Genomic DNA, 14,225 nt, shown 5'->3' on the forward strand with positions numbered 1-14,225 from the left:
CAGGGACACTCCAAGCTCCTCAGTGGACATCCTGCTCCGTGGCATTGCTAAAACTAGGGCTCAGTTGCACGGCCTGAGCTTTCACAGCACCTGCTCGAGAGAATGGGTTCACCAGTTCTATGGAATGCCAAACAAAATAGCCAAAGAGGAGCCAAGAATGCAAGTGTCACATAGAAGAGGGGAGGAAACAACTCTGTAAACACCTTGTTCCTGCTTTCTCCTCCAGCTCTGTGCCTGAACTCCCCATGGTCACTCAGGCCTCAGAATAAACCAGGCCATTTAAATAGATGCTGGCAACAGAGCTTTCTTTAGAAAATGCAGGTGTGGAATGTGACCTTCTCTCCATCACAGTACAGACCCAGATGACCCCCAATCAGCTGGGCTGCTAGCAAGCAGGCTGCTGCGGCTGGCCAGCTCCAGAGCTGTTACTTTGAGTAAGTGCTGTCAGAAGAATGGCAGCTTGTGGACTTGGCTACAAAGGTGAAGAAGGAAGTTGCTCTGACTTAACACAGGAACACATTAACACGCTCAAAGTGGACTACTGATAACAACGTTCAAAACTGTCGGACATAACGCCACGTTAGGCATCTCCAGAGCAGAAAATCAGGCTTTTACCTCTCTGATGAATCAGAGGTAATTGCTCCACATGCCTAGAGCACAGTGAGTCATTACAAAAAAAGAATAAACCGGAGCTAGCAATCGTGTTGTCACGATGTACTTGACATTATCAAGTAACTACTCATGCAAGGCAAAGTTGTGTATGATCTAACCAGAAAAGGGCAGTGCATCACCCTTACGTTATTCACATGGTGACACTAAGATTTCAATTACCACTCAAGATGAGGACATACCATAGGGACGATAAAATAAGGTGGAAAGAAAACCGTTCTGTCAGGAGAGGCGTGCAGCTACCCAAACACTGAGCAACCCTTCGGAACCGTGCCAGATAAGCATGTCATGGCAGCTGGTGAAGTGAGACAGGAAGACAAAGGGCAAAGCTGCTGCACAGAAGTAAAAGCAGAGATCATTATCAGAAATAACTGGGAAAAATCAGGAGAGGAGAGGAATTTTCACCATTGGATTCTGGAGGATAAGGCCTGCTTAAAGCACTGAGTTTTGAGGCTTCAGCTTGCAGTAAAGCTCTGTTGAACATTCGCTCGCTGCAGAGGCACTGCATGACTTCAGTGCTGGCTGACGAGCAGCACTTAATGAGGTTCTGCAACAAACTGCATTAATGAAATCTCATGGCACACATTTGCACGGTACCTGCCAAAAACAATTATGCCTTCCCAGCACCGTTTGCCTTTCTCTCTTCCTTCAGCAGCAAAATGAATCTTCAAATGAACGGCCTTTAAAGAAACAATCCTCACCGAAACTCAAGAGATGTTGCCCACAACACCAGCTTCAGGTGCATCAACCATTCCTCTCCGTTTTGTATCATCTGCAGTCTTAATTAGGACCCACTCTGCCCCATCATCCAGGTCATTAACGAAGATGTTAACCAGCACTGGCCCCCTACAGCCATGGTCAAAGTGAAGGCTTTAGACTCAGCCCTTTTTATTGAGGCTTGTCAGAGGAAAACTTCCCTCCAGCTCCCACTCCCGGGGATGTATTTTATTCTGTGCCATAGCCTGACAAATCACTTTTGCTGTGTATGCAACAGAAGGTTGCAAGAGAAATGACACCTCCACAAAAGAGCTATAGACTCGCGGCTAAACAAATTAGTGACATTAGGACACACAGACTAAATGCAATAAACCATGAAAGACCCAAGCTATTTACTAGCCAGTAATGCATAAACAGTTAGTTAATTTTTGTACAAAAATAAAGAACACCAGGAAGGGTACAAAGATTAAAGCAGGCTGGAAAATATGTGGGTTTGTTTTGATGGAAACTTTATGGCTTGTTCCAGTGCAGAATCAGGTTTGGAAACGACTTCATTGCAAATATAAAGCTACATTAAGAGACTAAGTAATAATCAAGAAAAGAAGCTTTATTCCTTGTTTTATTAGACAAAAATGCCAATCTGTTTCAATTATTTAGTAGCTTGATACAGCCTCAGCCCATTGGCCACACTGATAAGATCAGACAGCAAATAAATAGAGAATGGTGAATGGAAATAATAGGAATCACAGTTCCATCACTGGTTTTCAGGATACATTTCAGGGTATTTCCTCTACATTCCAGCACATTTTACAGTGAATCAAAAGCAGAATAACCACCCATTCCAGTGTTCAACTGAAAAACACACACACCTCTGCAACAGTGCAACAGGGCAAGGTTTGCCTCCTTCCTTAGCACAGAGTCTGCATGTCAGTGCAACAAAGCAGTTTTCACACAGTTTTAACCTTGGCTAACATCTAGCCCTTAATTGTTTAATTAGTATCAATAACTCTAACTAAAGACACTAGCAAGGCCAAAAGAATACTTACCCCTTTAATGCTAACAAAGATGGGCATGCTAGTGCAAGAAGTGCAAGATGAAATAAAACAGAGTAGACAGGCTATTGGTGTTGTTGGATTCCCAAAGAGCTGATTCAATAGAAGTGGCAGGCAACGTGAAAAGCGTTAAAGCAGGCCATGAAGGGATAGAGAAAACTCTGCTCCCACCAAACAGGAATAAACTGAAGGGCTTTGCCTGCTTTCACAATGAAGTTTCTGATGTAGTTTCTTATTTAAAGTCAGGATTCCTTGCTCTGACACAGCTGCACAACACAGCCTGGGAGTCTTACCAGAGAGGGAGAGGAAAAAAGTCACAGAAAAGACAGGAAGAAAAGTTTTTTGCACCTCTGAGATCAGAGCAACATATTGTAAAGCAACATAGCTAGAACTCCTGAAGCTCAGTATTTTAAGCTACAATCAGAAATCAGTGCATGCATGGGAGAAATGACAGGATCAAGTCAATTCTGTAAATACTGGTTGAGAGAATCACCTGGGGCAGAAGCCTACCCCATCATCAGTGCAACAAACTCGGTGCAACCCTACCCAGTTACATCAAACCTAACCCCCTTTGTGTACCTTTTACATGAGTTTCTGACAGACACATCATTTGTGAAAATCAATTAACTGTAAAAACAGAGTTTGTCAAAAGCACACAGAGGAAGATTAGCTTCTTATAACGATGTACAAGTGACTGCCAATTATAGCTTTGATTTTTAAGTGACTACCTATTTCAGAGGCTTAAAGATTAAAGAAAGTGCTAAAAAATTTAATACCATCAGATTAACGGCTGCTTGTAAAATCAGGGAGGCACAGGGATATTTGTTGTGTTTTATCCATGTTCTTGTGACTTTACAGCAAACCGTGCATTTGGCTAAATCATCAACCTGCAGTTTTTCCATCTGTGTGCCAACGACAATATGTAAAATCACATTCCTGACATTGCTCAATACGCAACACACAACTGCTGCTTACAGCCCAGACCTCTGTCATCCCAGAGTCCACCTCAGGAGCTGCTCCGCTCAGGCTTTTTGTCTCACAGCTCATGGGAGTTTGCGTGAGGCTCCGGAAGCTTCTCAATATCACAGTTCTTAATCAGCTGAAAGAGAAACTCGACCTGTTTCTCGTAATTCTCAACCGAGATTCTCTCATTCAACCCATGGATCCTGGTAGAAAGAGAAGAATGTTTTTCATTGCAGTGTGCATTTGTGACCCACCTGCATACATCCAGCATCCTACTTGCCTGTTTCACTTCATAAATAAATGCACAGCATAAAAACACAGGAATACACGACAAATACTGCAACTGCTATGTCTGTTCCTCAGGCTAACCAAAACAACTTACTGATTTTAAGGCTCAGAGCACAAAAACTAAGCTGGGGGTATACATGGAAAAACTGTTATTCCAAGTTTCTGTGAAGCTCTTGGCCCTTTATGTCACGGTCCTGCACAGCTACGAGGCACTCCTATAACATTTGCACCTCAGTAGAATGAGGAATCTATTACATAGTAAATAAAGAAACAAAGCCTTGCCTGTTGGTGTTCTTTGTTGTCTCTTTACCCCAGGAAACTTAATTTCTAACTTTAAAGAACAAACAAATTCAGTGCCATGTGTCCAAACATAGGGATAAATCTCTTACACTACATAAAGGATCCAGTCAGCCTCACTGCATCGCCACGCTACTCAGGGGGACACCTGAATGAGGCCTTGTTCCCACATGAAGTAAAGAAGAGTGAGGGCTAACACTCTCCCAGCGTGATTATCCTCCCCTGTTTGTGCAGCACCCAAGCATGCAGGAAATGAGCGGCCTTACAGAAGGCGCGGCAACACCACCACCATGCCAAGGTATACAAGGCTGGGTTTCCTTCTGCCCAACGCCTATCGATTTTCAATTTCGCTAGTCCCCACCCCTAACAGCTGCCCACATGCAGAAAGAATACAGTACCTGGGAAGATCATCTGACTGCAAGATCAGTGGGTTAAATCGATAAATGGCATTTGTGACGTTAGTGAAATGCCTGCTGTCTGTGTTTCCGATACACGTGCCTGGAAAACAAACCCCAGGTTTACTGGGCACGAGAGCAGCAACTCGATGACACACACTTTTCCCAGGAGAAGGGAAAGGCATCTGATAACTTCTATTTGACCTCTAGCTACACCGAGAACAAAATCACCAAAACAATTTATTGGGACACCCTGGAAGAACAACGTTCTCTCTTTTTTGAACAGGAGGAGCTGAGCATGCGATTCAATTATGCTAAGAGCAGCTATGATACCCAGCCTCCCCAGAAGTTTAAGCTTCAAACTGCAGTCCAACAAACCATACAGAAATAGGAAGGAGCTGCGAGCAAGGGAAGGGGCTGGGATCATAAGGAATAATACAGGAAAGCAGGAATGGCTTTGCCAGCTAAGAAAACAATAAAAGAAGAGCTAAAGAAAGATGACCTCCTACTTTCCCTCACAATTCTTTTCTTCTCTGAAGAGATTGCTTTGTATCTGCAGAGAGTTAAATTCAAGGCTCATTGTTTCTGTCAGTTTCCTGTTTGCTTTTTTACTTCCACTACTAAAAAAACAACATAAACCACTAAAACATAAAGAGGGAACTGAGTAAAGGAGGAAAAAACAACTGTTTCCAGCAGTTAACAGCTGGGGTGGAGAAATACACAGCAAATGGAAACAAGGAGATACTGGGGGGTGGGGGCAGAGAAAAGCAGGGCGGAAGCTGGAGAGGAAACAATAACCATCATGTGCTTGCTGTTACCTGGAACTACGCTGTCAACATTTGGGAAAGTATCCAGAATGGTTCTTTGAAAAACATGGACTCCAAACGTCTGGTCATCCCACGGACTGACGGGAAGCGGATCAAAGGCCTCTACTACGTCAATCTTCACTCTGTCATCAGCAACGGTGTTTCTAACTATCTCTAGCACCTAGGGTAGACCACAGAGATTAACAATAATATAAAAGAAAAGAAATGAGAGAGTACCCTTTCTAAATATCAGCTTAAGTTCCACCTTGCAGAAAATGTTTGTCTATGAACTGCCAACTTGAAACTGTGTGCCAGTCTATGTTCTTTTTCAGTGGATGGCTGATACTTAATCTAATACTTTTGGTCCAGTGCAATCAGATGCACATCGCTGTCTCAAGGTGCTCCTAAACTGCTTCAGCCCTGAGCAGGATGTTGTCAACCTGCCCAACTTGGTAGTTGGGTCACCTAAGTAAACACAGTCCAGAAAAAGCTTCCAGAGAAGAGAAACTTTCAAGGGTTTCCAAAGGGAAGATACTGTTTACTGATAACGTATCACAGCTGTACTTGGCTGGACAGGCATGCCATTCCTACTGAAGTGTTCAAGACCCCCCCGTTCTCACAGATCACAAGCCTTCAGTTTAGTTCCATTCCATAACCACAACCCTGCTCTTTGGCACAAGAAAATGTCTGAAATCTACTCAATGTAACTGCAAGGCACAATTCCAAGTGTGGTCTGCCTCTTGCTCTGTGCCACAGTCAGAAGACACTTGGAATCTATACAGAATTTCTAAGAAAGTTGTTCTGAATAAACTCTATTGCACTTGTGAACAAAAAAGTAAGTTATCCTAGCTGGGAGGAAAACCTTAACTAATTGTGCAGGCAGTAAGTACCTCAGTGGCCTTCTCTGCGGAGTGGATCCGGAAGTTCGCAGTTGCTTTTGCAGAAGATGGGATGACATTTGGCTAGGGAAAAAAAGACCAAAACATAAAAGAAAGTTAAAAACTGATTAAAATGCCAACTGCAAACTCAGAAACTGCTCAAACCAATCCAGGCCCCATAGATTAATGCATCACTGTTGCCACTAATATAAATGTGCCATCTTCCTGTGCTCGATATTCAAATACTGCACATCTCATTTATTAAGTAGATAACTACAAAAAGAAATATTCCTTGATTCAACAAAAATGAAGTTAGCTGTGCCTTCCTCTTCAGATGAGACACCTCCCTTGAGAAACCTTATATTGAGAAATTTCAGGAATTTTTTTGAAACAATATTTTTAGTTTATTGTCCCATTGCTTTTCCCCAGGCATGAGACACGTAAGTCATTTAAGTATGTTACTAAGGACACCTAACTCTTCTTTTCGACAAAATAAATATTTATACTTTTGTCAAAATGTAAAGGTATGATATTTATAAATAAATAAATAAACAAACCAGGGTGTTACTTCTCTCCCAGCCACTTAGTGTCACTGTTCAGCCACTGTATCAATGCTTTGAGTAACAGATTCATTCAGGGACACATCAAATAGCCTGTTTATTTTCCAGGGTTATAGTATTTTTGGACAGCTACACCTCTTTATCAGGGCAAGATCTGGCTCTATCAGCCAGAACCTGTTTTCTCCCAGTCCAAGGTGCATGCTAACTTTACTCAAATGGTGGTAGGCCTGACCTATGCTCACAAAAGTAAGACCCCATCTAGGCTAGGGAAGTGTTTACAACTGACAGTTTCAGCTACTGCCAACAATACTCTGTTTACATTTTAGGATGGACAAAAAAACCTATAATCTTAATATTGGTTTACAGAGACAGATGTCAGATACTCCAGAAACTACAAAAAAATGAAGCTACCTTGATTCCTGCGTTAAACATTGTGACTGCTGTAGTAGTTCGAATTAAGGCATTGGTGGAAGGTTTCCAGGCAAGAACTCTTAAAAAAAGAAAAGAATCATTTCTCAAATACATTTTATTGCTACACAACATAAGCACCACGGTTACACAGGCAATAAGCTGAATTAAGGCCTACTCTCAATTACCCAACTGGCTATTAACTGCAAAGCACTGACTTTGCCTATACCATGAAACGATGTAACTGTTTTCCTGGGAAGACCAGAAATAGCTGCTGGTCTTTCATCTTTTAAGGGTGAGACTACAGGAATATTCAGCAAGGATACGTTTTCTTACCTGCTGACAATAGGTGAAAACAGCCATAGATTGCTCATGACGATATTGAGAGGAAAACTGAACTAAATGGGAGAAACAAAACCAGAAATCTGTAAGTTTCTGGTTTTCAAGAAGACAACACAATCATTTTGCTACGGCTGAAACAAAGCCAATAGGAACAATTCTCTTTACGGGAGAAATGCCAGCTTAAGTCTGCTCCTTTCCAAGAATTACATAACTATGCTTTTAAGTTCATATGGGTTACTCTTCACTTATTAATAGGAAAATCTGGAAACAAAATTATAGTTCTTTCCTCACCTCTGATGCAAGGTGCTCCATAGTCATGAGTTCTGGCCCATGGCCAAACAGATTGCGCATAGGATTTTGCTCCAGTCTACGGCAAAGCACATCGACATTTGAAATTTTAAAAAAAACCCTTTGGCTGTTATTGCTCCAGAAGGCTGAGGGGAGTTTGATTTCTGAAACGCATCCATGTACTTGAGATGTAACCACACATTCCTCTCCTGGCAAGCACATCTGCGAGTACAGCTCCACTATACATTGCTGAGCATTCCAGTCACACGTAAAGATTTTCTTTCATGATCAGCTGAAAAAATGTAAAAGCCTGACTCTTATAAAGAATACATGGAAATCTAGAAAAAAATGACACCGAATTCTATTCTATCCATACATACAAGACTTTTCTGAAATATATATTTACTAGCCAGTTTGGTATCTACAGAGACATGTAATGAGAAGATTTAGTCAGCTTCAGGATGCAACATTCTGACATTACATCATATTTGTTGGCTTGGATAATTACCAGCTAGACGCAGTAGGTATATGCAAGAATAAATTCCAGAGAAATTCTGCAACCCAAACAAAGTGATCTGCACAGTTACAGAGTAAATTAGGACAGACATCAAGATGTAGCAATTGCCTTAGTTTTAAAGGCTTGAGAGATACTAGGCGCAGCTGAAGTGAGAAGGTACTCCAGACATTTGGCAGTTGTCCCTTTGCTGGGGATTGCATTTCTGCTCTCCAAAGTGAGCTACGAACTTCAGTTTCAAACACACAGGGGGAATTTGTAAAATACTTTAAACACAAATATTACAAAAGCAAGTCAAATATCAGTGCCTTAGGAGCCTGCTTGACTGTCTTTGCTGTTAGATGACAAGGAAGCTCTCACCTGGCCATTGCTGCTGCAAGAATGCCAATACTTGTCTCCTTAGGAGGAAATGATGAATGTCCTGGCTCTTTATCCACAGTGAAGTTCAGTGTTATTGAACCCTTTTCAGTGATAGCAATTCTGTACAATGATAAATAAACACATGGTTAATGCAACTCCAAATACACATGCACAGACTACAGGTAAAAGCAAACTAGTCTGCGTATTTTTTAGTGTCATATGAAACACTGCAGAAGCAGCCACAAATTCTTAACAGTCTTTAAACATTTGGAGGTCTGATGTCTTGGCTTCTTCTCCAGCAAACAGACTCTACAGCATGTAATTAACATGCTTGCACCAGCTAAGTAGAACATTCTGCTTTTGTCAGCACAGCTGTGGTGGACAGCAAGCAAACTGGAGGTCCTTTGACTGCTGTAGTTCAGGCAATGCCAACACTACCACATGCCTTGAAAACATGTTTTGGTGACATTAGCGAGGTCATTTCTAACAAATTAAATATTCAAAATGGGTCGCTTTCATCATCATGAATGTTGTTCTTTTACTTACAGAGCTACTGGCTTCTTCACTCCTGCAATGATGCCTTCCAGGATAGCACTCCCCTCGTCCAGTAAGAAGGAAAGTTTCACTCCCCTGGCTTCCAACAGAGCTGCAATCTTCATTGCTCCCTTCCGACCAAACACCTGTGAGAATCCAGTCAGAGGAAATGGCCAGGTTAAGCCACACCACTGGGAAGAATACTGGAAAACATCTTGCTCTTAACAGTGACCACTGCTACAATGCAAAGAATGCAGGAAAACTCCTAATGAGCAGTTCTAGAGCAATTAAGATTCTTACTAGGAAACTTCACTGGAGATTGCTAATGGCCTAGTAGCAGATGGATTTACATCCACACCGAGGAATTCTCTCATTCACTGTTCGTTTAATGTTGCTTTGAATCCTATTTGCTCTTGGACACGATATCCCACAGCTATGAACTCCACAGATTACTTAGAGATACTTGTAATTTTAAAGAGATACTTGTTTTAGCAATATTATTACAAAATATTGACAATTTTCTGTCTCCATATCATGAAAATGAATAAATGAACCATCCTCATCTGTCTCTTTGTACCATTTACTAGCAGGTACACCCACAACAAGAACTGAGTATTTTTCTTAGCTCTTCCTGATCATTTAGAACAACCAAGTAAATCTTGGGCCAGCTTGCCATGACTTATATGCATTCCAAGATGCAGCTCCTGTTCACCTTCCATGTCTGCAACAGAAAAGAACTTGAAATAACACTCCACTGTGTTCTTTGCTCATTACCAAATCCTCTGTCAATGTCACTTAAAGCCAAACAATCAATATATAACTACAGGCATGTGCCTGACAGTATCTACCCGCATAACAAAGAAAACCAGGAAGGACTTTACAGGTGAACAAGGTTTAAAAAATAAGCCTTGTTATGTACATGACCAGTGCAAACAAGCAGTTATTTAGATGAAAGAAAAGAAAATACCTCTTCATCATGTCCAATGCCAACATAGAAAGATCTGCGGGGTCTGTAATTTCTTCTCAGCAAAAATTCTAGAGCTTGCAGAATACCCTGCAGAAAAACAAACAAAAAACCAACAACCACAGAGAATCTTACTATTTGCTGGTGTTAGTAGGAGAATAAGTGTAAAAGAATGTAATGTAACAGAAAAGAAATATGATGCATTCCCAGCCCTTAAGGAGACTTTGTCCTGCTCACAATTGAGCATTTATTTCCACAACTCCTACTGGTGATATTCATTTTCTCAAATAACGCTTAAGACAGTGTGCTACAGAGTGTCAGCATGCATATACAACATACAGTACGGGCTTGTTCTTGCTCCTCACGAAGTCAGTGGCAAACTGCACAGGAAGCATGACAGAGTTATAATTATCCAGGGAGCTCACTGTTCCTTTAAGCTGTCTGTCCTACACAGCCTCGCTCTGACTTGAGCTACCAACTCCATTCATTTTAATGAGCAGCATGTTTCGTACAAAAAGTACCAACGCAGAAACAGAAGAATGAGAAACTTACCCTGAAAAATAAGAAATTAAATCTACCATTTGCTGATTTTTTCTATTTCATCTGTTTTTTTCAACTCAACCTAGTTATTTTTTTTACATTTTAGCAGGGTATATATACATATACTTTACCTTTATCTTGCCAGCAACCATTTTGCCTTGTTCATTGAAACTGTTGATTTTTATTGTCAATTTGAAGGGTTATTTGTGCAGTTCACAGTGGAAGTAAGTATCAAAACAAATTTTTAAGTTGCATGGCCTTGAAATTGATAATTGAACAACTTGAAGGAACTGTCTAGGAGTATGACATCATAACAAGCAGCCACAGCATCTGTGATGCTCATTTGCTAAACATCTGATTTAATCCTGTTTTATTCAATAATAAAAGAGCACTCCATCCCTAAAAAAAAGTGGGAGAAAATGGTAAATTCCTAAGACCTGCAGTTAACAGCCTGCATTTAAAGAAGGGCAAGAGAGACAGTATGGTAAATCTCAAGTAAACAGATTCCTCCAAACTGCTTTTTCAGACTTTTTCTCCCTTTGAAATGACATTACCACGATGACGTACTATGGCAGAGTTTTTGTTATCCAGTGTTCCTCGTCCATAGATGAAACCTTCATGCTCTGCAGCTGAGAAAGGAGGGAAATCCCAGCCCTCGGGGGGAGCAGGCACAACATCCATGTGTGCGAGCAGCATGTAAGGCAGCATTTCAGGGTTAGAACCCTGCACAGTAAAGAGATGGCTGTATTCCCCAACAACTTCATGTCGAATGAACTTTGAAGAGAATACAGCCGGGAAGACTGTTAAGAAAAATAAATAAAAACACATGAAAAAGAAAAATTAGCAATAATTTCCAATTTTATCACCATATAGTCCGTATAGTAGTTATCCATTTAGCCTCAAAGACCGCAACAAACCTGTTTCAGGAAGCAGGCACACAGCTTCGTTCTCACACCTCTAACTATCTAAGCTCATATTTAAGACCTTCCTAAGCAAAACCAGGAACTGTTGTTCACCAGTGTTGCCGCTGTTTTGCAGCAATGATGACACTGAAAAAAAAATATAGGCTGAAAAAGGGGCAGCCTTCCTCTTATTTATGTATTTTTAATGTCAAAGCCATTTAATCATCTCAAGGACCAAAAAACAACACTGAAAAAGACATCTGAACCTTCTCTGTTCTAGCTTTAGTCACTGCTGCACCCCAATACACTGCTGCAAAGGTGACCTACACATGCCATTTTGCCAGTCCTTTCCTGAGGAGAAAAACAAAATAAAAATCTACTCCCCTATATTCAAGAACCACACATATTCTCTTTGATTTCATCACCAAAACAAAGAATTTCATTGCTAAGAATGAAAGTTTAGTACCTTCCCGAATGTACCTCCCAAACTCTGCCATGGCCGTTGCATTTAAGTCGTCTGGAGACACCGAAACAGTTGGGATTTTAACAGCACCTTCAAGGAAATACAAAATAGAAATCATTTGACACCGAAATCAGTCAAGCAATATTTGAATTGCATTTCAAAAGAAAAAGCAATATTTACATTCCGGAGCATTTCTGAGGCTTTAAAGATTAGTTCATAGGGTAGTAAGGGTTACCACCATCAAAAAGACTGATGTACTTCAGCTGAGCTGTGGGCACGCTGCACACAGGTATTTCCCTTCAGTTCCAGCCAAGGTATTTGCACAGATACTTTACTCGCTAAAGTGAAAAACACTTTAGTTTTTCATCCTAGAGGGCTGAATGATGTCATTAGGAATGCTACTGTCCAGAAGCAGCTGCATTTTGTAAGGTGAACTGCTCCCTCAGTCAGAAATTACCCTGGCAGCTAAAGAAGTAGGTTAGTTGGGAGCTGAAGGTTCATTTTCCATAGTAAGTGCCTTCTTTCACGCTGCTCTAACCCCTTGGGATACACAAACAGAAAAGTCTTCTGCTGCTCCCACTAGCCTGCTCTCTCATTCAACCAGGGCCAGACAAGGCTGCTCTCCAGCACCAAGTCACTGTCCTACAAACACAGCTGTAACTTTGTCCCAATCACTGCTGCCTTTCGTAAGAGTATCTGTCAAGGGTGGTTACGGATTCTTTTCAAGGCGGTGTTACTCAAGAAGCAGAACAAAAATAAGTAAATATCCCTCTTGTACTCTTGCGTTTTCTGATTAAAAACAAACAAACATAAACAGAATTTGCTAGGCAATAGATCTTCCAAATCAATAACACACCAGGTTGACAGGACCCAACCCCTACTTGAGCAGCCAAAGACCATCCCCTTCACGCCAGACCGTGGCTTTCTGCAAATGGCCAGCTGAATATCCTCAAACACTTCTGCAGAAGGCAGCAAGGTGGGGAGCACTGACACACCGTGACGTTACAGACGGGCCGTGTGCTGCGAAGGGGCGTGCAAGATCTGAGCCATAAGTAAATGAGACCCTAATTAAAAAGAGAAACTGATTTTTCCAGCGAACAAGATGTCCAGCAATTGCCACCAGGAAGTGCCTGAGGCAGACACGAGGGGGAAGTGTGAGAAAGAAGGTTGTGTTTTTGCAATAAAGGTGTTTTTTTTCAGTGCCAATTTCCACTAACCTTGCGTGTTCAAAGTGATCGTGCAGGCAGAGCAGTGGGGAGGATGTTAAACAGAGCAGGGGCAGGTCCCACTGTCCCAAAATGAGAGCTAAGAGAACCACGATGAGCAGTGCAGAACCAGTAAGAACAAAGATTGGGAGCCCTCTAGTCATGAAAGAAGGAAATAAAAGGAAAAGGAGAAGTTAATGGTTGGTGAAATAGAATTGTACGTATATAGAATAGGAGTGAGTGTTGCGTAGGCTGTGAACCTGCAGTTCTGAGCCAGCAGGGCACCAGGGGAGGAATCAAGCGCCGGGCAATTGTGCACACAAGCTGACGGTCTACTTCTGCTTTTTATTCGCCATTGCAATCGCGAATTAACCAGCTCCACAGCAAAACCCGTCTGAGAAACTGCGAGGCACTTCTCACAGAAACCCCGCAGGAAACCACGGCGGGGACAGCGCCGGCGGTGGGAGAAGGGCCCAAGCACGGGCACCGCTTCCCCCCCCGGCCCCGGGGCGAGCTCTGCGCACCGCGGGGCGGCGGCACCGCCACCCCCTGCCCGGGGCCGGGCCGCGGGGGGCAGCCGGGAGCCGCCGGGGCCCCCTCACCTCGCAGCGCCTCCTTCAGCTCCAGCCGCTCGCCCGCGCTGAAGGCGGCGGGGCCGCCGCCTCCGCGCCGCGCCCACAGGCGGGGGAGAGCCGGGGAGGGCCGGAGGTGGGCGCGGAGCAGGACGGCGGCCGCCAGCACCAGCACGGCCCCGCACAGCCCCAGCCCCGCGGCCCACGCCGCCGCCCGCCGCCGCCTCCTCCACCCGTCGCCGCCGCCGCCCGCCATCACCGGCGGACTCCGGCCCCGCCGCCGCCCGCCTCGCGGAGGGGAGGATGGGCGTGGCCTCGGGCCAATCGGCACGCTGCGGTCCCGGAGGGTGGCCAATGGGAGGGGTTGTCCCGCCCCGAGCTTGCCGCGAGGTGGCTTGGGAGTTGTAGTTCTGCGGCGCGGGGTGTGTGCCATGGCGGCGGATATTGGGGGGGGGGGGGGGGGGGGGGTCTCAGTCTTTCTCCCCTCGGTGGAACGTGGTGGGTTTTG

General features: G+C 43.3%; 1 protein-coding gene across 1 annotated transcript; it reads right to left on the reverse strand.

Moving 5' to 3' along the window:
• Nucleotides 1–1,972: 1,972 nt before the first annotated feature.
• On the reverse strand, nucleotides 1,973–14,150 carry PM20D1 (peptidase M20 domain containing 1; the record flags this gene model as incomplete). Its single annotated transcript, XM_084497542.1, has 13 exons — nucleotides 1,973–3,604; nucleotides 4,385–4,484; nucleotides 5,200–5,368; nucleotides 6,078–6,149; nucleotides 7,037–7,115; nucleotides 7,370–7,431; nucleotides 7,667–7,742; nucleotides 8,538–8,657; nucleotides 9,084–9,217; nucleotides 10,039–10,125; nucleotides 11,143–11,375; nucleotides 11,944–12,030; nucleotides 13,748–14,150. The coding sequence occupies 13 exons, from the start codon at nucleotides 14,148–14,150 to the stop codon at nucleotides 3,475–3,477; spliced, it is 1,752 nt and encodes a 583-aa protein (XP_084353668.1). The 3' UTR covers nucleotides 1,973–3,474.
• Nucleotides 14,151–14,225: the final 75 nt, after the last annotated feature.

The sequence above is a fragment of the Aythya ferina genome (assembly GCF_964211825.1).
Source record: "Aythya ferina genome assembly, chromosome: 25".
NCBI lineage: Eukaryota > Metazoa > Chordata > Aves > Anseriformes > Anatidae > Aythya > Aythya ferina.